The 21,740-nt window shown below is 43.7% G+C and overlaps 1 protein-coding gene across 11 annotated transcripts in view; it reads left to right on the top strand.

Moving 5' to 3' along the window:
* The first annotated feature begins 1,085 nt into the window (after positions 1 to 1,085).
* Positions 1,086 to 21,740, top strand: part of KCNC2 (potassium voltage-gated channel subfamily C member 2) — a 135,920-nt gene continuing 115,265 nt past the window's right edge. For 4 of the 11 annotated variants that reach the window (XR_007354577.2, XM_048835738.2, XM_048835739.2 and 1 more), the window contains exons 1-2: positions 1,088 to 1,933; positions 2,930 to 3,611. Coding sequence is in view for 8 of the 11 variants with exons in the window: in XM_048835738.2 (XP_048691695.2) it covers positions 2,949 to 3,611 (663 nt within the window). In the remaining 3 variants the exon portion in view is untranslated. Of the gene's footprint in view, positions 1,934 to 2,929; positions 3,612 to 21,740 lie in introns of all 11 variants that reach the window. The other 7 variants (XM_075124358.1, XM_048835743.2, XM_048835744.2 and 4 more) reach the window with 3 other exon arrangements.

A 21,740-nucleotide genomic window follows, 5' to 3' on the forward strand; every position in this document is an offset into this window, starting at 1 on the left:
TGAAATATTTTCTATTTTTCCCAAGCAATAAAACCAGTTTGTTTTTGTTTTGTTTGTTTTTTTAATAGGGTAATATGTCTATCTGGCAGCAAAGCCAATGGGAATGGACTGTAGGATTAGAAATCACCAAAGTTTAGTTTGTGGGATACTGTCTCTGGTTTCTATTGGAGAGATGGTTGCCTCATGAATAGACCCTGCATATGAGATTGCACACATCCTCGTTGATCAGTAGAAGCCCTGTGACTCCATGCCTGGCTCCGGCCTTGGTGCCCTAGCAGTTGGTCCCAGCTCAGTTTCCCACCATGAGGGAGGGGGGCCGGGAGCTGCAGAAATGTATTACACCTGCAAGCTGCATCCAGCAGATTAATGCAGTCTTTCCCATCTCTATTTACCATTTCAAACAAGAAAGGCTTTTTGCACTGCACTTGAGATCATGTCTGTATATTCTAGCACATGCAGGTCTGTTTTCATATGCTGTGTTCAAGAAGCCATGCCTCTTGAAAGGTCTAAAATGTAAATCTCCACCCAAAAAAGAGCAAGTATAAAACATATTGGGCTAAATTCTGTTTTCGGTTGCAACAACTAGTTTCCAGTAGCATCACATTAGATTTACAACTATGTACAGAATACAGATTTTGCCTTTCAGGAATTGCAGTCAAGTAGTTGTATCTGCTGTTGGCAAGGATGTGTGGGGTCTCAGCTACTGCTACTCCAGTAGAGCTTTCATGGGGTACCCAGGTGAGGACCCCCAGGCCTCTGCTGAGGTGGAAGGGAAACCCTCTATTGAGGAGGCCTCACAGGCGACTTCTCTCACAATCCTCTACTGCGGGCTGAAGTATCTCTGCCCCTTGACCATCCCCCAGCATGCTTGAAAACAAGGGTGTGATCACTTTGCTGGGATGATTTGTGGGGCCTCTCCCTAGGCTCCCTGCTCCAAATCCTCCCTTCACCAGCCGCATGAAAACAAGGTGCGGCTCTCCTTTCCTGGCTGCCCGAAGAGATGCAGCCGCCGCCGTGTGCGCCTGAAGGGAAGCGGAGACAGCGGGCTCCGACAGCCGCACGTGTAGGCTTGGGCTGATCTGTGAGGGCTTCCAGCGACGCGGACTGATCCAGCCCTGCCGCCGCCACTGCGCACCATGTGCCTGCTTCCTGCCGCCCATGGAGACAGGCTGCTGGCGCTCGGTGCCCGAGAGCCAGGGGCCCTTGGCTCAGGCCAGTGGTGCCTGCTGGGTACCGCGGCTCCGCGAACTCCTCTCCGCTGTCACCTGTAGCTTGGTGCCGCTTCCCCTGCAGATAAACAACCACTGCCAGCCCCGCTTCCTCCCTGTTGCTGTCCTTAAGGGAACGATTAAGTGTCACAGGAGCGGGGGCGGTGTTGCCTTTTTCGGCGAAAGGCGGCATTGGTATTTGCTGCCGTCTCCCCCCAGCCCCGCACCCGCCGAGAGGGCGGTGCGCGGTGGAGTTTGCTGGAGAGTGGTGCTGAAGGGACAGCTCCCACGCCACCCTCCTTAGGGGCGGGGCTGCGCTTGATAGACAAACCTGAGTTGCATTTTCACCTTCAAATGAGAGAGTCTCCCCAAGCAGCCGCTCGGATTACAGCAGCCAGCACCCAGTCCCGTAGGTGCTCTGACCAGCCATCCATGGTTTTGCTTTCTCTCTGTGATGGTTACTCTTCATTCCGATGTTGAAAGGTTGCATGTATCTTGCAAAATGAGGGAAGCGAGAGCTACTAACCGGCGGTCGGGGCTGCTTTTATTCCTTTCGCAGTTCAGCACCAAGGGTGGTGGAATAGCCACCTGAACATGGGGAGAACAACAACAAGTAGTTCTCGCCTGACAGATACACACACAGGTCGGCGGAGGATCCGCCAACAGCTGCGAAGAAAACAGCGTCTGGTATATGAAGAGGAGCCGCTCTCTCTCTTCTCATTAAGGTATTTGAGAAGCCGGGGGTAGGGGGGAAACCGTGGGAAAAATCCACGCCAGCCTGGCTGTGATGCCGTCTGGTCTTCCTAAATATGAATGTATAGGTAAAATCCGTGCGGAGGTCAGTGATTTGAGAAAGTAGCAGCCAGAGCTACACGCTAACAGCTCCTATGAGGGTGTGTCTGCTGCCTGAGCTGTTTCGAGGTTTGGTTTTTCCTCCTAGAGACCAAACCTTCCTCTTCTAAGCACCTAATACCATAAAAGATGGACAAATAGCAAATAATTTAACTGCTTGCTTTTATTCAGAGAGCTTGATCCAAGAAGCCCAGAAACAGAGAGGAAAAAGGGGTGGGGAAGGTGACTGGTCCGTATCAAGGAGAAGCAGGGTTGTTCGGGTTCTCTCTATATATTGGGGGAAGGAAGAGGTGCAGGGGAAGACTCCAGATCACTGAAGGGGGGGGGGGGGAGCCATCTGAAAGCAGGGGAGGCAAAGACTGGTTTGTAGAAGGGGGTGTGGGAGCGACAGTGCTTTGAATTCGTCAAGGATACAGCGAAAGGACTACGAGGTTTGCTTCAGGGTCGTTTGCAAACCAACTTTCCAGCTGCTGGTGCGAAGAGAAGCTCTGACAGCTACTATTGTAGGAAAGCGAGGAGGGGATAGTGGGAGGTGGAGACCCTGGGATGCCAGCGGAAGGCAGGTCCTATTGGAGGGAGATTTTGGAAGCTAGAAAAGGCAGTTCTGGAGATCTGGCTCATAGTGGTGGAGGGAAAGGTGGCAAGTTGGGGAAGAGAGGAAGGGTCGATCTAGGTGGCGGCCGCAGGAGATGGGAGGAGGGTAAAGAGCAGGGAAGATGCGGGCTGCAGTGGGGCATTTTCGTGTAAGGGGGTAGGAGGTAGAAAGTGATTTCAAGAGAATCAGGCTCCCTAGCCCCCCTCCCATTTCCCATCTTTCCTCCAGTCCCTACTGGTCTCACGCTGACGGGTCTGTCTGTCTGTCCCCCCAGTCATGTCTGACCCAGAGAGATGGGAAAGCTCGAGGATAACGAGAGGGTGATCCTCAACGTGGGGGGCACCCGGCACGAGACCTACCGGAGCACGCTGAAGACCCTGCCGGGGACCCGGCTGGCCCTGCTCGCCTGCGAGTTCCAGAGCGAGTCCTCGGGCGGGGAAGAGCCGCCGCCGCCCACTCCCCCGCCACCGCCTCCCCCCACCCTGCCCCCGCGGGTGCCGGGCGGCGGCCGGGAGGCCAGCAGCGGCGGCAGCCCCCGGAACAGCGGCGGCCCCAGCGAGTTCTTCTTCGACCGGCACCCGGGGGTCTTCGCCTATGTGCTCAACTACTACCGCACGGGCAAGCTGCACTGCCCGGCCGACGTGTGCGGGCCGCTCTTCGAGGAGGAGCTCGCCTTCTGGGGCATCGACGAGACCGACGTGGAGCCCTGCTGCTGGATGACCTACCGCCAGCACCGCGACGCCGAGGAGGCGCTCGACATCTTCGAGACCCCCGACCTCATCAGCGGGGAGCCGCCGCTCGACGGCGACGACGACGACCTGGCCGCCAAGAGGCTGGGCATCGAGGACGTGGGGGCGGCGGCCGGGCCCCCCGACGGCGGGGGCGGGCGCTGGAGACGGCTGCAGCCCCGGGTGTGGGCGCTCTTCGAGGACCCCTACTCCTCCCGGGCCGCCAGGGTGAGAGAGCGACCCCGGCGCCGAGTCCCCGGGCCTGCCCGAGCCCGGGGCGTGTGTGTGTGTGGGGGGGGGGGCGGGGCGTGCCCCTGCCCCTGCCCCTGCCCCTGAGCCCTTGGGGGCGTGACCCTGCCCCAGCCCCTGAGCCGTGGGGCGGCGTGGGGGAGTAACCCTGCCTCAGCTCCTTCCCCTGTGGGGGTGACTTGACTTACCCCCCCCCCTTGTGTGTGTTGGGGAGGGTTGTCAATTTTGGTGGGATGGATTCCTGGAGATTTCATCACATGATATAATCTTTAATTCAAGATTAATCTTTAATTCCTGGACACTCCGGGCCAATCCTGGAGGGTTGGCAACCCAAGTGGGGGAATGATCCTGACTCAGCCCTTGGTTCCCCTGACTCAGCCCTTGGTCCCCCAGGGTGTTTGTGTATGTGGAGGAGGGGTGACCCTTGCTCAGCTTCTGGCCTCCCTGTGTGTGTGTGTGGGGGGGGAACCCCAGTTCAGGCCCTGGTCCCCTGGGGTGGGGTGTGAGTGTGTGGAACCTAACTCAGGGCCTGGTCCTCTGAGACGAAGGGGGGCACCCTGCCTCAGTCACTGGACCCCTGAGGGGTTTTGTGCAAGGGGGTACCACGGACTCTTGGTGTGTGTGTGTTGGGGTGTATGTAACCCTAAATCTGTCCCTGGTCCCCTGGAGAGATTGATGTGGGGATGAGTTGACCAAAGGCTGTCTATAGATACTCACAAGAGTAGCAGGATCTGGACCCTGCTGGGGAGTGACTCTGACTCATTCTCCTCCACCTTGCTCAGGCTTTGATTTTTGGGGTGACACTGTGTTAATAGGGAAGTGAGGGTGACTTGCTCCCTGTGATTTGTGAGGGTGTCCTTAGTTCTCTCCTTACTTTGGTGTCTGGATCTGAGGGTGATCATAGTTTAACATGTGTGTGACAGAGGGGGATCCTGATTCACTCTAGTCTTTGGATTAGTCCTTGATTTCTGAGGGTGACCCTTATTTATTCTGTGATCCAGGACACAATTCTGAGGCAGTAAGTGATTTTACTAAGTTATCTTGATTTAGATTGGCGGTTAGGATTTTGCCACAGATTATTTTCTGTTTTTAAGTGAGACCCTGATTTTAGTCTCATATTTTTGTTTCTTATTCAATCACCATGCGGATTCACTCTCTGACCTGTGGCTTAGAGCCTAATTAAGCCTCTGGAGTTCCTTCTGGTAAGGAAATCAGGTGCAGTTTTTGAAGAAAAAGAAATGGAGGCTTTTCCAGGTTTAAACTTTTTAACCCCCCCTTCCACAACAACCTCCCCCAAACAATTTCTTCCTTTTGCGTTTGTTATAAATACAAGTGGTTTTGTTTTATGCAAGTGGAATAAGTGTTTTGCAAAACACTTATCAGGATTTCTTCTGAAGGGTTCAAACTTGGGCCTCATTCTGCAAATACTTACAACTATGTTTAACTTAACTGTGGGAGTAGTCCCATTGACTTCAATAGGATTACTCATCTTTGTAAAATTAAGCATGTAGTTAAGTATGTTGCTGAATCATATTTTAGGGCCTGATCCAGCTCCCATTAATGAAGTTAATGGGTTAATGCCTACTGACTCAAATGCGGGTAGGATTGGGTCTTTAGTGAGAGGAGAAACTAGCCAGGCAGGAGGTGTATTTCTCCCAGCTGCTCTGAGGCTCCCCAGCCACTCCTATTCTTCGCTGATTGGTAGCATTCTCCAAGGAATCAAAGCTTGTGTAGCAGTTCACTTTTCCTGTGCCACTGGCTTCAGATAATACTGAAATACAATATAATAGAGGATTAATGATAATGGAATAAATTCCTATGGTTGCTTACTAATGGGACATACCCACACACATTTATAACATTTCAGCAATATTATTTTAAAAGTAGAATGTGTTCTAGATGTCAGACTAATACCCGTCTTCATCAAAATGCCATTGGAAAACATCTTCAGAATATTCATTACCTACATTTTCCTTTTAACAATGTATTGAATCTGTAGTGGGGTTGTTTGTTTTTTTTGGAGACTTTCCAACATTCTTTGCCAGAGAGCTGACAAATATGGAGTAAAGGTTAAATGGAAGATGCCAAGAGAAACGTGGAAAGGCAAATGCTGGCTATAATTGAGCCATAGTACAAAGGTTCCTTCACATATTTTTGATTCGCTTGCATTCCTCAATCCTATCTTTCAATGCTATGGACCAGAACACTTCATCATTAGTTGTTTGGTTGATATTAGTGGATTTGTTGAGTCTTAAAAATGAACTGTGCATTTATATTGTAACATAACATTGTAATCTGCTCATATTAATGTTATAGGAGAGACTGCATTTACTTCTCTGTAGATTTAAAAACTAGTTTTGAATTTGATTTCTGACTGGCTGCTTAATACTGAAGTGAATAAGCCCATAGCTAGAGCTATAACTATATTCAAGGCTGCAACTGTTTATGGTAACCTTTCTGCTAAGAAGGTCACTTTGTGAATTGCTAGTGGCTTTCAGAGAAGAAAATAATTTTGTGTCTAAGTGCTAGTGAACACCTAATGAACACTTTCACTTAACCATCCCGCTGCCACTTTGGGCAACTCAGGCACTGGTACACCTCGGCCCTGTATATTCTCTGCCTGTGGTTCGTAATAGCCTAGTCTCCTGTGGGCTGTAATATTTTGATCTCATTTCTGTTGTTGGGTTTAGTATGTGGGTGCTGAGTGGCATTGATGGCCTGTGACATACAGGAGGTCAGACAAGATGATCTATTGGTTCCTTCTGGTCTTAAATTATGATTCTCTAGGTCAAGATTGAAAACAAAACATCAACAAAACCCACAACACTCGTGGCAGTGAGTCTCAGAGCCTGGGTGAATTAAGGCTATTGTTCACAGGGCTAATGCTATGGGCTAAAAATAGTAATGTAGAGGTTCCCACTTGGGCTGGAGCCTGGGCTTTGAAACTCAGTGAGGGGAGAAGGTATCAGAGTCCAAGCAGGATCATCTGCCCTGCTATTTTTAGCCCCCATAATGTGAGTCCGATGAGCCTGAGTCAGTTGATCTGGGCTCAGAGACTGACTGACTGCGTTGGGTTTTTTTTTTTTTTTTTTGGCAACGTAGACATAGTGTAAGACTCTAAGTGATGGCAACCTTATTGTGGAACTGAAATGCTATTGCCAATTTAGATGCTGTCTTTCCAGAAACAAAGATAGCTTTCTGTCGCTTCTGATAAATGCAATAATAGTTTGTGTAAACTCAAATAAATGATGTGTAAAATCTATAAACATTTTGGGTGCAATCTTGGCTCCACAGCTGCAAAACTCCCATTGACTTCAGTGGGGCCAGGATTTCATACCTTGCATTGTAGTCTTTTTATTGACTCATGAACCATTTATCTCAGATTATAGAGACACTTAGTGTTAAATGTTCATAATCGCTAGTATTTTTTAGGATTATTGTCCTATTTAATTTGAGTGATTTCAATTTTCTGAAATATGACAAAGAAGAAAACTGGCATTTTCTTTATTTTGATTAACAGGATAGCACTTAATATTTATGATTTGTGATTTCTAAACTGTGATCTCTAAAAATAGAAATTTATAGAAATTCGAATATAAGTTGTCATGGTAACCTGTTGTGGTGTGTGTGTGTGTGTGTGTGAGAGAGAGAGATTCTAGCAAGACCATCAAATGATGTTATGTAAATAGTGGAAATAACTAGTTTGATGATGAAAGATGCATTTGTCTCTATTTATGATTCTAAAAATCTTCAACTTTAATCATATTCAGATGGTAACTGAGATTTATTACCTATTTTTTCAATATTCTGTTAAATTACTTAAGAATGAGAAACTATTGATATATTAGCTGATGTTCCTTAAGAACTCACATGTCCAAAATGGTGGTGGTGGTGGGGTTTTGATTTTGTTTTGGTTTTTTAAAGAGATCCAGATATGTTGCAAGGTAGAGAATGATCAGTATCATTCCTGCCACTCTACAGATATAAAATGTGATAAACACATGATATCTTTTAAATGGGTTACATAAAATAACTTGTTTCAAAATTTCCATATCTGTGCAACTTTTCCTACTGTGGTTCTCTTTTCGAACATTTTTCTTTCACTCCAGACATAAGTAATAGAGAAATCATTCACAAAACAGCACTTTGCAAAATACTGTCATGTACACATAAGAAGACACTATGCTAAGACACTAGCATAGAAAGGACTAGTCATTTAACACATCTGTGCCTTGGTTTCCCCATCTGTGAGATAGGTATTATCCCTATCAAGTGTATTATGAGGCCTAATTAATTCATATTTGTAAATCACTTTACACTAATTCACATTTGTAAATAGGAGGCAATTGCTATATAAGTGTAAAGTATCAATTGCAGTCAAGAAGAGCAAATTGCAAAGATAAATCTGAAAAATTTATAAGGAAATATTTGAGTCAAAATTAAATGCTGGGTTTGAAGGAGTTCAAACAGAACCAGCCTTTGGGACCCAGGAAGCTTTTAGTTATCAGACACTCCCAGCTCCAACAGGGACTTACAAATGCCAGGGTTAGTTTCAGATTTCATGTTTAAAACCAAGTAAATTTTCAAGTCCATTTTCTTTTGAAATATAATCTTGAATATGTGGTGCTATGTAAACAGATCATTAGGGTTTTTTACTTATTTTTCAGAAACATCCTGGGTTATTCAGTCCCCACTATGGGTTTTCAGAGCTGGCCTTAGGGTCTATAAAAACTGTGGCCACATACCCCTCATTTTTTGAGAAGACCATAAGTTCATTCACAGTTGTGGGGACAGTAGCTGCAAAATGGGGTAGTTGAATAATGCCACAATCAGCATGGCCTATTTCACTAAATATGGTACTATATGTAAGGCCCTTTACATTCTAATCCTAACCTTCTGTAGTGTAGTCAAGTCAGATAACCCTTAGTTTCCTTATCTCTAAAATAGAGAAAATAATATTTGCCTGCTTCGCAGTGGGGAGGGTTATGACAGCTAATTAGGTAACATTTATGAAGTGCTAATAGGCACTGGTATGCAAAAACTTCTGAGGGTCCTTGCAACCTGTAGGTCCATCTGGACAACTACCCCTTGCAGAACTTTCGGAAAAAAAAATTGGTATCTCTGCCAGCACTCTTGCTGAAGTGGGATGGGAGTTGTGAAGATCCCACACTTTAATATAAAATTAGTCAGTTAAACTTCAAAGACTTATCTCACTAATCCTCAAGCATTGTGATGTGACTGTACTGGGTAGGAATTAGTTACATTGAGCAAGATGGGAGAGGAGACTTGTACAGGGGCAGCAGGTTTGTATAATTTTTGGTGGGGCCCAGAATGGGTCTAAGTCCCGCCCCCCCACTGCCTTGTAAGCTGATCTATATTTTAAAATAATGTAAAAATGGACTGGAAACAGTACAATGTGTGAGGTATAAGGGGATGAGGGCTCTGGCTGGGGGTAAGGGCTTTGGGGTGGTGGTGGCGATGAGGTGTTTGGGGTGTGGGGGGATGAAGTCTCTGGCTGGGGATAAGTGGGTTTGGGGTGTGGAAAGGGCTCAGGGCTAGGGCAGAGGGTTGCGGTGCAGTGGTGAGGGCTGCAGGGTGGGGCCAGGGATGAGGGATTCATGGTGCAGGAGGGGGCTCAGGACTGGAGCAGAGGGTTGGGGTGCAGGGGGGTGAGGGCTCTGGCTGAGAGTGCAGGCTCTGGGGTGGGGCGGGGCTGGGGATGAGGAGTTTGAGGTCCAGGCAGGCTGCCCCAAGGCTGGGGCCAGAGGGGACTACACAGTCCCTCCAGCCCTCTCCCTGCTGGGAGCACACTCACCCGGCACCGTCACTGCACGTGCTCCTAGGGGCTGGGTCCCTCTCAGGTCCAGGAAGCCCCCTCACTTCCCCCCGTGGTGGGTGCCAGAGGGAGAGGAGGGCTGCCATTATGTGTGTGTGCCTCCTCCCGTCCTGCCTCCGCAAGTGGTGCTGCTCCCTTTTGTAGCTGGCAGCGGCCGGCAAGGGAGCGCAGCGTGGAGCGGCAGGGCAGCCACCCGCTGCCCAGGGCGCAGGCAGGAACGCTCCAGGGGAGGTGTGTGGGGGCAGCAGGCAGGGCTGGGCGACGCTCTGGGGGAGGCACGCGGGGTGACAGGCAGGGCCAAGGGAGAGACCTGGCCCCGAACATTGGTGGAGCCAGGCCTCCGTGCCCTGAATTTGCTGGAGCACGGGCACCACGGGCCCATATAACTCGCCACCCCTGGACACGTATTGTTTTGTAGACTCACTTCAAAATGCTAAAGTCCACTGGCTATAAGGTATATGAGGTAGCCCTGTTATTAATGGCATCGCTGTAAGAGTATCTAGATTCTTTATTTGATGAATTGGTCTCACTTTTGCGAGGTGTCTAATCTATAATAAGGCAACTGAATACCCTTGGAAATTGTGCTAGTTATATCCTTAGGTTAGGCTGTTAATGACGTATAAAGCTTTTACAAATGTTGATTCTGGAAGTAAAATTGCTGGCCTAATCCAATTGAAACATGGTGAGAGGAGGAGTAAGGAAATATGACGGAGTAAAAAAGAAAATGTTCAACTCAGAATATTCACTTGGAAGGAAACAAAGGTTCAGAACTTATCTGTGTTCTTAAAAAGGCAGAAAAACCTTTCTAATCTCAAATTATTGATTTCTTCTGCAACTGAAACAAATATATTTTCAGATGTTACCTTCTGAGCTTTTATGAGTCATATAGCCCTCTTCCATCTGGAAATGATTACAGAAGAATTCTACTGAAATAAAAAGGATCATACAGAAATTGAGAGTTTTTTTTGGTCATTCTAGTAAGGAAAATGCTAGTTTTGTTTTATTTAGTGGGAAAACAATACATTAGATTAAATTAGCTAGACCTAACCATTCTATTTGAAGTATTTAGAGTGTAGGGACAGTTGGTGCTTTTAAAGCAACAGGAAGAATTGTACTTTATGCAGCAGTATTATAACAATTTACATCTAGCCAACAGATTACTGTACCCCCAAGGGCTGATTAAATCATGTTGTAGATGACTCTTACTAGTTATCTTCTGGAATACTATTACAACACTACGGCAATAGCTTGAGAATGTCTGTTAGAAGGCTTGGCTGACAGTTGTTGCTTAATAAACTACCTAGCAACTGCTGATTTGGCCTACCCTAAATTTGGATGGTATCTGTTTGTTTGTACCATCATATCAATAAGGTAAAATAAGAGTGATTTCTGCCTGCCTAACTTCTGCCTTCTTTCTACAGCTGTTCTGCCTGCTGCTGCTCTTGTTTCCATGGAAACAAGCCAGCTCCTGACTTCCTGTTTCCACTGCAAATATTCTCTGTCTCCAACTTATTCATCTTAGAAAAGCATTTTGCCTTGGTTCTGACATAAATGCCACACAGATGACCTGTCCTGTCCATTTCAGAAACAGAAGATTTTATATCTGCATGCATGTGGCCAAATTCAAGTCTCAGTTACTCTGGAATAATCTGAAGAAAATCCAGTGAGGTCAATGGATTTGTGAATTTACATTGGTGTAACTGAAAGCAGAAATTAGCCCAAAATATGTGCACTCACCTACACAGCTGATGATAGTACAGTGTGAGATTTATTTTCACTTGGGTAATCTATTAGACAAAATTGTGTTCTGTTTTTTTTTTTAGTTAATAAAAGGCTATCTCTTGTATTTTGACCTTGGAAAATATTTAAATCACAGAATAATAGTTACTTTGAAGAAGAGTAATCATTTAGATGGAATGGCTGAAATAGATTAAGGCAGGAAGAAGACCCTCCCCAGTTTTGGTGGCTGTTGTGATAGGTCTCAATACTATGTGCTGGCACAGTGTTGCATCTTCATATGGTCAACAGGATGCAGCCAGGAAAAGAGAATGGGAACACAAGAAGAAATGTATCTGACAGGTGTTTGTGCCCTTAAGCTGCCCCATAGCCAGCTGAAAAGGAGGTTGTGTGAGTATGTGGGTGTGCAGAATGAGGAACTCAGCAGAGGCACCTCCCTGGTGCTACCTTTTCCAATTTCTACCAGGATGGAAAATCTGTATTGATGCATGACACAGAAAAGTGAGAGGTCAGACAATTCTGAAATCCCTAATGCAGTTTCCTGCATTTAGAAGATCTTAAGATATTTTGCATAACATTTCTCTGTCCAGGGCTGTCTGTAAATTAACACTTTTGGGGGGTGACTTTCAAGACCCACCCACCCCTTGTACCTCTTTGTAATACTGAAACACACATGCAAAATTAAGGACCCACTCACCTCCTAATGTGTTATATAATTTATGGACAGCCCCAGATTCCCTTCCTTGCCCACTAAAGAGAGGAGAGGGAGCACCTGTGTGTGACCTCCTCTTCCTGCAACGTTTTCCCAGTTACATTTTTACACCAGGAAAGGGGGTGGGGAGGAGGAGTGAGAGGTCTTTTAATAATAGATCCTTATATATTCAAAGCACTGTACAGGCATTTTAGAGAAGAGGGTTACACTAGTTCTTCCTAGCTATCAAGCACTATTGCTGCTCTATCATTGGTGAAGTCAGTTGGGAGCCCCAGAGACACCAGGTCTTGCTGTTGCTCACACTTCACATTTCTTACCTCATGGAGTGGAGAAGAGGGAAAGCCCTGGGGCCAGGTCATCTTGAGGGCGGAGAGGGAATGCTCTCTCTCTCTCTGTTTAATAGATGATGGGGAGATGTGTTCCCTTGTCCTCCTCTGTATTTAACTCCTCTTCATAGCACGTGTCTGGCAAGGAGATTTATATATGTGCTTTTATAGCCAATGCAGAAACTTGTTTGTTTTTCTTTCTGGCAATTTACTTTTCATTGGTAATGATGTTAGAAATACACATGTATTTAGGTTATAACTTTTCATCTAATATAGAATTACAGTATACAATTCTGGTGTTGGGGATTTATATAGCAGCATAACTCCCCCACAAAATAGTGATCAAACAGGTACAAAAAAAACAATGTTAAGTGGTTCTGTTAAGTGATTTTTATCCTAATAGCTTACAGCTCAACATACCGTCCTTATTTGTACACAACACCTGTTGTCTTCAATGAGAGTTTGACCCGAGTAAGGACTGTAGCACTAAGTCCTTTCATATAGCAGATACAATTTTGAGTGATGAAAAAATAAAGCTGTGAAACATGTACCAATATGTTGACATTCATGATACTAAGTTTATTAATATTAACAAAATAAAACAGAAATTTAAGTACAAAAGTGACTTGGGCTATTTACTTCATTACCATGAAATATGCCATAGAAGCCTGTAGTTATCACAACCTAATTCTGTTGGAAATACCTATACAAAAAGGATAACATGAAGTCACTTTTGTTTCTTACGACCAATTTGTTTAATTTAAATGTATTGCTAGTACTTGGTAACTAAAAACAATTTTAAAAGCAATACAGTACTTCACTTTGTTTCCTTCAGTTAAACTTCTGTAACAATGAAAATATCTCCTCTTACACAAAACCAAAGTTTCTGCTATTTGCATCTTGTTTTGGAGAACCCTTGACCAAAAAGATGACATTATAAGTGATAAGCAAATTATCCAGCTATATACCATTACTGCATGTTGTTTTTCTTTCTGCCTTTTAAGATGTCGGAATGCTCTGGGATGTTTCTATGCATTTGGTTTTCATGCTGGCAGTTTAATTCAGCGTCTGTTCTTATCACAGCCTTCTACAGTCAGTAGGGATTCCAGTTCAATCATACATACACTCTACTTTGCTTCTGAGAATTAACACTGGGATGTTTCTTATTTTCTAATTCTTTTTTATGAAACCTTATTCCCTGACAGAGGTAAGTTTTTCTTTCGGGGGGGGGGGGGTAATATGCACATATCACATATATAAATGTGTGAAGGGGTCAGTTTACCACTGGCACCTCCTTGTGGCCCAGTGTGGCAGCTCTCTCTCCACTGAAGCCTCTCAGGGTGTATCGGGATCTGTCCCTCCTTTCCCTCAGGGAGGGGCCTTCAGGGAATGGTTGTCTGGGAAACTCCTGCCTTCAGTCAGCCCTCTTGTCAGGTTCTCTTCCCTGGTCTGCCCACAAGGGAGCTGTTCTGCTCCATTTCTAAACTCCTCCTCCAGCCTGTGCACGCCTTGTAGGTGTTGCAGGGGAGTCCTGTCTGAGCCCAGAGCAGCTTCTTAACCTCTTGTTGTCCAGTGTGGGGTTTGTATACCCCAACACGTGTGAGTATATATGTATATGGCAAAATTGTATTATTTTTTTAATTTAATGAGATCATGAGATTTGTTGCCTAATTTATAAGAGGTGATCTAAACAACCAGTGGTCAGACAGTAAGTTTAAGCTCATTTGGAATTTTTTCTACATTGAGTTTAATAGAGCTGAGATTGTTGTCATTTTAGAGCATGGCATCATTAGTACAGGTTCTTCAGTACTGCTAGATGGATTGTACATAGTAGCATCTTGGCAGAGGGTTAGACTAGATGACCCTTGCGGTCTCTCCTAACCATATGGTTCTAGCTCACTGATATGCTACTGGAAAAGTTCTGTAGTCAGATGAGTAGTCTCTCTTAGTATGGTGATGAATATTGTGTACTGAATAATAACATGGTAATATTTGTTCTTAATATTGTGTACCTTACATATTTCACGATATAATTTTGCTTTAAATGAATGTAGTTTCTAAAGGGTATATTTGTGTAATTAGAGTAGTCTACAGCATATTATTTGGTGTGTCTGCTTGTTGAACAAGCTGTGGAGTGTGTCCCTTACACTTTGTGCTGCTGGTTCAGAACAGCACGAATATAATGAGGTACAGCATACTGACTGTATAAGAAATAACCTTTTCTTTTGCTATTTAGTTCATATCCTAAGGAAATAATTGTACTACAGAAACAACTGCTATCAAACTGGAATGATTGCGCTGAACAATAGTACAAGGATACGCTAAGCCTGTGAACTGGAATAAGGTGTGAGATTTAAAAAAAAAACAGTAATGAGATACTGGGACTCAATGTACTGCTAAGAAAATTGTCCTTCAGAGAATTACCTTTGGGAATGTCTGACGTGGAAGTTAAGCATAGTGGGGGAAAAAAAAAGAGGGTGAGAGAAACTCTAATCAGACATGTGTTGTTACAATAAAAGAGGCATTGAGAGGGCTCCTAATAGTTTTGTAACAGAGTCTTTCTTCATCTGTGGCCATCATTGCTCTGATACAGAATTTGGAGACTGGAGAAAGCATCAGGGTGATAGGTGATCTAAAATAGATGGAAGAACAATTTCCTCTAACCACACTTTGATTAGGCTGTTTAATTTCTCATAATATAAATGTCTACAAAATATATTAATCTCTTATAGGCTGTCTGGTGTAAGTTTAAGTGAAATCAAGTATGTAATAACTAGTATTTAATATGACACCTGTTAATCACAAATTTCGCCTTTAAGGAGTGATGAAAATTCTTAAGGAATATATAAAGTGCATTGTTAAGTAAACAGGCATATTAGTATGAATTAGCTTAAACTTTGATTACTGCACAATTTAGGATAGAAGTAATTTTGAGCTTCTAGAGATTGCTAATAAAAGCTCATGAGAAGACTTCACCATTAGACATTCTGAAGTAACATAAAAACACAATTATTTTTTTCAGGGTAGTCTTATATTTTTTGCAGAGAGACTGTGAAAGAGATTTAGAGAGAGAGGTGCTGATACACTGGGACCCTGGGAGAAAGATTTGGCAAAGACCCAGGACAGAGCAAGATAGGAAGTAGTGCAGGGAGGCAGCAAGAAGTCTGTGCAGTGAGGCCAGGGCTGCTGATTCAGGGTCCCTGGACCAGAACCCAGAGGAGAGGGAGGGTCTGGGTTCCCCTACCGGTCCACTGAGGGAGGTGAACTGGAAACTCCTTTGCAAGGGGTAACGACTACTGAAACCCCCTGATAGGTTTAGGGATTAGTGAGTCTGGAGTTGGATTGAAGGCCAAATCTGAAGTTGATAGACTATTATTTGGTGGACTGTTGGTTTACCCTTGAAGGGGCGGGGCTACATGTGACGCAGCTGGAGGGTCAAGTCACAAGATGCAGCAGACCACAGGCAGAGCAGCTGTCAGCAGGGGATGTAAAAAGAAGAGTCTGCTACACCACAACCAGCCACAAGGGGGTGCACCAGCTAGTGAGTCAGGCTCCAACAGGACAGGCAAGGGTTTCTGTTTGATCTCCCATGCACATTTGAGAGGTGGAGTTTCCCTGTGCTTTAAGTTCAAGGGAAAAAGTCGCCTTTTGATTTTCCATCCAAATTTCATGGCATGATAGATTTCAAAGGGAATTGGGGGTTCAATCCTGAGCACCCTGGCTCTGATCCAGAAAAACACTTATGCATGTGAGTAGTTCCTTTGACTTCAATAGGGCTTCTCTTGTGCTTGAAGTTAAACATATGCTTAAGTGCTTTGGTGGATCTGGGTCTGAATGTTCAGCTCCTTGAAAGAGCAAGTCCTGTAATTCCAACTAATTTTTTTCTTTTTTTTTTAAAGTGGGAAGCTCAGTCCTCTCCTTAGTGTTATGATAATCCTTCCCTATGTTTCACGTTGGACTTTTCAACTGAAGAGTGTGTGTATATAACAGATGGACTTCAAAAGCTCTCAGCGGTGAAATCCTGACTTCAGTGGGGCCCGTATTTCATCCCTGGTGTTTAGATGCATATTCTACTAGGCACAAGCAAATGCTTAGGTTAAGTAGCTGACATTTCTGAGTGTATACATTTCAGACATCTCTCGCCCTAGATCAGTGAATTGATGGAGATCAGGCTTTGGGGAAACGCTGTATATGTTGTAGATTTGTACTGGCCTTTTGACAGCAGGAAAAAAGGTTCTTTCATATCGGCTTCTAAGGTGGCCACACATCTGTCCTGCTTGCAGAAGAAGCAGTGCTGTTTAGAATTCATTTCAGGAAAAAGCAAATGAAGCTAAGGTTGCACTGACCAACAAACATTCAACAAAGTAGGTTTGATGCATTGCAGCTACAGGACCTCTTTGAGAAGTCATTGCATATCTATGTTGATGCCTGTATGATGGAACAAATGCGGGGTAGAATGAGAAAAAATGATAAATGAGAAAATTAAGCCTCAGATAGAAAATGGACAAGTCTGTGGCTTTATGGCTCTAGAATGAAGAGGAAAACTATGGTCTAATAACTTTGGGTTGTCAAAATAAAGCTAAATCTAAAACCATTAAAAATAATGTCAAGAGAAATCTTATACTGTATTGTATGAGCCTTTATCTGGTGACATTCATAGCTTTAGGGAAGATGATGCATGCACTTTTTCAAATTTTGCAGGCTCATCCATATGGGGCTATAGCTTTTATCATGCTCAACCTCACTTCCCTGACTTCTAAGTGAGAAGGCGGGTCTTTATAAAAGTACCCCTTTCTCTGTTGAATGAACTCATTGGATTTTGGAAGCAGCTAATCCAGCCTATATTCTGCAGATAACAAGCTGCAGATCTCCGCAACATGGTCTGAGTTCCAATGTCTCATTGAACATTGTAAGTGTTGCTTACAAATTGCCTCCACTGAGGCACAAAAGCCCAACCATTCTTCCTGAATCACCCCTCCCCTGCATATCAGCATCTGGCCCAGCCGCTGAGCTGTTAAGGCCAACGGACTATATTTAATTTTTAACAATTCTGAATCACTGGTATAAAGCAAATCATTTTATTACTGTTCAATAAGCAATAGCTATTATAAATGTCTGTGTATTGTTAATGCTACCTTTTAATTTATTAGCACTGCATTAGCAGCTTTTCTTTGTAAAGCTAATAGCACACACCAGTTATTGATAAGAAAAGCCAGTAAAATTTCAATGGCTTTGTAAACTCAAACAATTTAAAACTCGCAGGCATTCATTAGAAGAAATGTTTCCATTAGTCTCTAGAGAATGTGTGGATTTTGTCAACTTTAGCTTTGAATTTTATGAGAATTGTTCATCACTACACTAGAATCCTGACAAATTCATATGAGAGAGAATGCTGCTCTTTGAAGTAACTTCTGCTTTCCCTAAAATATGAAGGGCTAACTTTTAAGAACAGAGTGAGAGAGTATTTATCGCCTGCTTTGTGTAGATACTGATTGTACATGAACTGTATTTTGAATTAGCAATTATTGCAGGTCAACAAATATTGAAGGTTTTCTTCACATTTACTAATAATTATATTCTAAAACACAAGATAATTGTGGTAGTTTCCTCATCATCCCATGCCAAAAACCTCCAAAGCAAAACCCCACCCCCCTGGGTGACAGTGAATATCTTGGCTATAGTGACAGGTTTCAGAGTAGCAGCCGTGTTAGTCTGTATTTGCAAAAAGAAAAGGAGTACTAGTGGCACCTTAGAGACTAACAAATTTGAGCATAAGCTTTTGTGACCTACAGCTCACTTCATCGGATGCATTCAGTGGAAATGAGTGGCTATAGTGGATGGTGAAATAAAATGAATCAGAGAAATTTTTCACTGTATAGCCAAGTATGTTGTTAACATGACAAGTGTTATGACACCATACGAAAAGGTATGAAATGTGACAGGGTGAAACTCTGAGCCTCATTCAATTCCTAGCTGCAGTTGTGTATTTATACCTTTTTCTTAATCTGTAGATTAAGATGTTAAAGCAGGTTTCCTCTTTATCATTCTTTCTTCTGGTGGTCTGTGCTATAAGCCATTAACACAAGAGGCTGTGTCCAGGACCTTAGGACTACTTGTCAGCAGAATCGACTTGTGCTTGTGTGTCTTGAGTCAAAACCCAAACATTATTTTAAGATAGAGCTTTTGTGGTTCATGTGAACACTTTGCTCTATCACTTTAATACCAGGATATTTTTCACCCAGCTGGATTAAAGTAATTTTTGTTAGACAACACTTGTTAATAAATGCAGCATTTCTTTCTTCCATGTATTGTATCTTAATAAAAATTGAAAGGAAAAATTATATGCAATTTTAAGCCCTGATTGAGGAAAGCATATCTCTTAAGGAAAGTGCTTAAGTTCATGCTTAAGTCCCATTGAAGTAAATGGTACTTGGGCACGTGTTTAAACCTAAGCAAGTACTTAAGTGCTGTCCTGAATAGGAATGGACTCAGGCATGTGCTGAAGAGCTTTCCTGAACCAGGATTCAAATAAAAGCCCTACAAAGCTCTTAAAACTCATTTTGTGTTCATATCCGCATCCCCAATACAAGAGCTGGGTAAGTGCGATTTGTCCAGCATCATTTGTGGCTGAAGAAAGGAACTCTTTCCATCATCCACAGGTCTTTGATGTGTCAGTGGAGCTGCTTCACCATGCTAGTTTAGCCTCAGAGCTATAATTGTGTAGTAGTCCCGCTGATCTGCTTTTCATATGGCCTGTAGTTTTGACAGTGGACACCCTCCCACCTGCAAACCTCCTCCATGTTACTAGGAAGCACTTGTCTGTGGCGCCCAGAGTGAGCTGAGAACCCCGTGTGGCTTCTCAGTCTCCCCAGCTCCTGAATACTGGAACCGCAGCGGCTCGGCTGTATTAAAGCCTTTCATTGCTTACAAAGGTGGAGCAGGATTTTGTCCTTGGTGTAATGAAAGATGCCATTAATTTAGTATAAATTTGAGAATTATTTGGTCAATTACTATCTTAATTTGAGTTTTCAGAAAATTTGACCCTGTGACATGCACCCTCGGGGAGCCCAGCAGAGAATATAATCAATTGCTGCCGTACTTTCTGCTAGCTCAACAATCAGAAAAAAGAATCCTGATTTTTTTTTTTTAAAAGTACAGTATACAAAGACCAGGGCTACCATTTTCTGGCTGGGATGCCTTTACCTGGGCTCTTAAATAAGTGACGCTGAGCAACTTCAATTCCTGTTAAGTTCAATGGGAGCCACAGGTGGTCAGTACATTGATTAAAGTGCCTAACTAGGCATCTTCAAGGCATATGCAGACCCTTATGTACATGGGGAGTCTCACTGACTTCAGTGGGGTCTATACAGAACAGGAGGTTGTAAATTGCAGGATCAGGACCAACATTAGAAAACTTGGGTCAAGATTTACTTTCTGATGAACCAGTATTAAATCAGGATAGGAACAATTTACCTGTTTGATAATACACTCCCACAGTTATCACTGCTGAAGTCACAACTGATGTCACTTCTGGGAGTATATTCTTATTAAACTATTCCACTAGTGCTTTTTGGTATCCACCCTTATGGAAAAGCCCTATAAAATTTAATACTGAACAATATCCTTTCTATAGGTTTATTTCAAACCGTCCTATACATTTTAATAGAGAATTATACCCCTGCTTAGAATTCTATAGTGTGGTTTGAAATAAACCTATAGAAAGGTTATATTTCTCTGTAGTTTATTAAGAGTAATTTCTCTAGAACCCTATGAAACCCTATATCTTATTTATTTTCATTTATAATAGATACTGAAAAAGCACCTGTCCCAGGGATGCAGCTCCCACTGTTGTAACTGGTGATACACAGCAAGCGCGTTCACTGGATGAAGTTCCAGCATAGAGGCCTGGCTCATAAAGTTGTTTTCTAATAAAATTAAAACTCATTGTACATACTTAAGGTGTCATAACATGCCATATCCAGGTTGCAAAACAAAGAAAGGAACAGCTCAAACCTGGCATATGCACATTTGTCTTTTGTTGTGGGAATACAGAACAGAGAAAACCACAAACACCTGAAAACCAACATTTAAACAGTACACAAAAAGGGAGAATGCAGGCATTACTTTTTGTAGTGATTTTACCACCTATCGGCAGGGGAAGGTATCTGGAAGCTGTGTTGGATGGAACAATGTCACTTTTCAGAAAGCTGGAGAGTCTGAAATGATATGTATGTGTGAAGTTACAGGATATTTTTAAAATACACTTTCCTAGGGTAGAAATTTTGTCAGATTAATTTTTTTAGGGGAAAAAAATGAAAACATCTATTCTGTTGTTAACATTTAATTCACGGTGATTTCCCCCTTCCTCCTCCTCCTCCTCTCATGATAGGCTTGTCTGGTCAAGATAGGAAATGAGATTGGAACAGGGTGCTTGCCAGAGAGGAAGAATGGTTCAGAGGTAGGTTTAGTGTGGGAGTCCAGAGAACAAGTTTAATTCCTTGCTCTGCCACAAAATTCATAATGCCTCAGTTCCTTATCCGTAAAATGGGGAAACTGTAATAGTACTTCCCTATATTGCTGGGGTGTTGTGAGGATAAAAAAAAATTAAAAATGATACCCACAGTAATGAAGGGTATATAAGTACCTGAGATAAGGGAGCATGTGGGTTCAGTAGCTGACTCTAGGTCAGGGCATTTGTCAAATGAGGTACAGCATAGAGTTTCTGCCTCTGGGGGAAGGATCATGCATTCTCATGGGAGGCTGGGGGTAATATATTCATCTGTGCCTTAAGGTTTAAGACTATAAGCATGAGATGCACAGAAACTGCAACAAAAGAACATTATTAACTCAAACACTCAAAAGGTAGGAAATGATCTACCCTGGCTCCTCATTCCAGTCCCATTCTCCTTCCCTTCAGATGCATCTGAAGAAGTGTGTTTTTTACCCATGAAAGCTTATGCCCAAATAAATCTGTTAGTCTTTAAGGTGCCACCGGACTCCTCATTGTTTTTGTGAATACAGACTAACATGGCTACCACTCTGATACTTGTCTCCTTACCTAGCCTCTCCCAGTCGCCACTCCTCAGGTTTCTAGTCCTAGTCTCTTTTCTCAGAAAGTCCTAGTTTTACATTTCCCCATTCCCTGTCCCACTCTTCTCCTGCCCTCCTTTTCATTCCGTCTCCTTTCCAAACCATTCCTAGTTCTCCCTACCCCATAGTTCCTTGTTCCTAGTCTCTTGCCAAGCCAGTTCTGGGCCCCCTCCTCCCAGCTCCTCATCTGAGCTATTTCTCTGTCCTCCAGTCACTTCTTCCCCAACCCCATCCAAATTTCTCATCCCCAGACTCTCAGTCCACATTTCCCTCCTTGGGTTCCTCATCCAGTCTGTCCCCCCCACCCCTCCAATTAAACTAGTATATTTGTCCAGTCAATTCCAGTTCTCTCACCACATCCTGGTTCCTTGTCAGATCTATCTGCCCTTCCTCCTCCGCATCCCATT

This window comes from Caretta caretta, chromosome 1, assembly GCF_965140235.1.
Source record: "Caretta caretta isolate rCarCar2 chromosome 1, rCarCar1.hap1, whole genome shotgun sequence".
Lineage (NCBI taxonomy): Eukaryota > Metazoa > Chordata > Testudines > Cheloniidae > Caretta > Caretta caretta.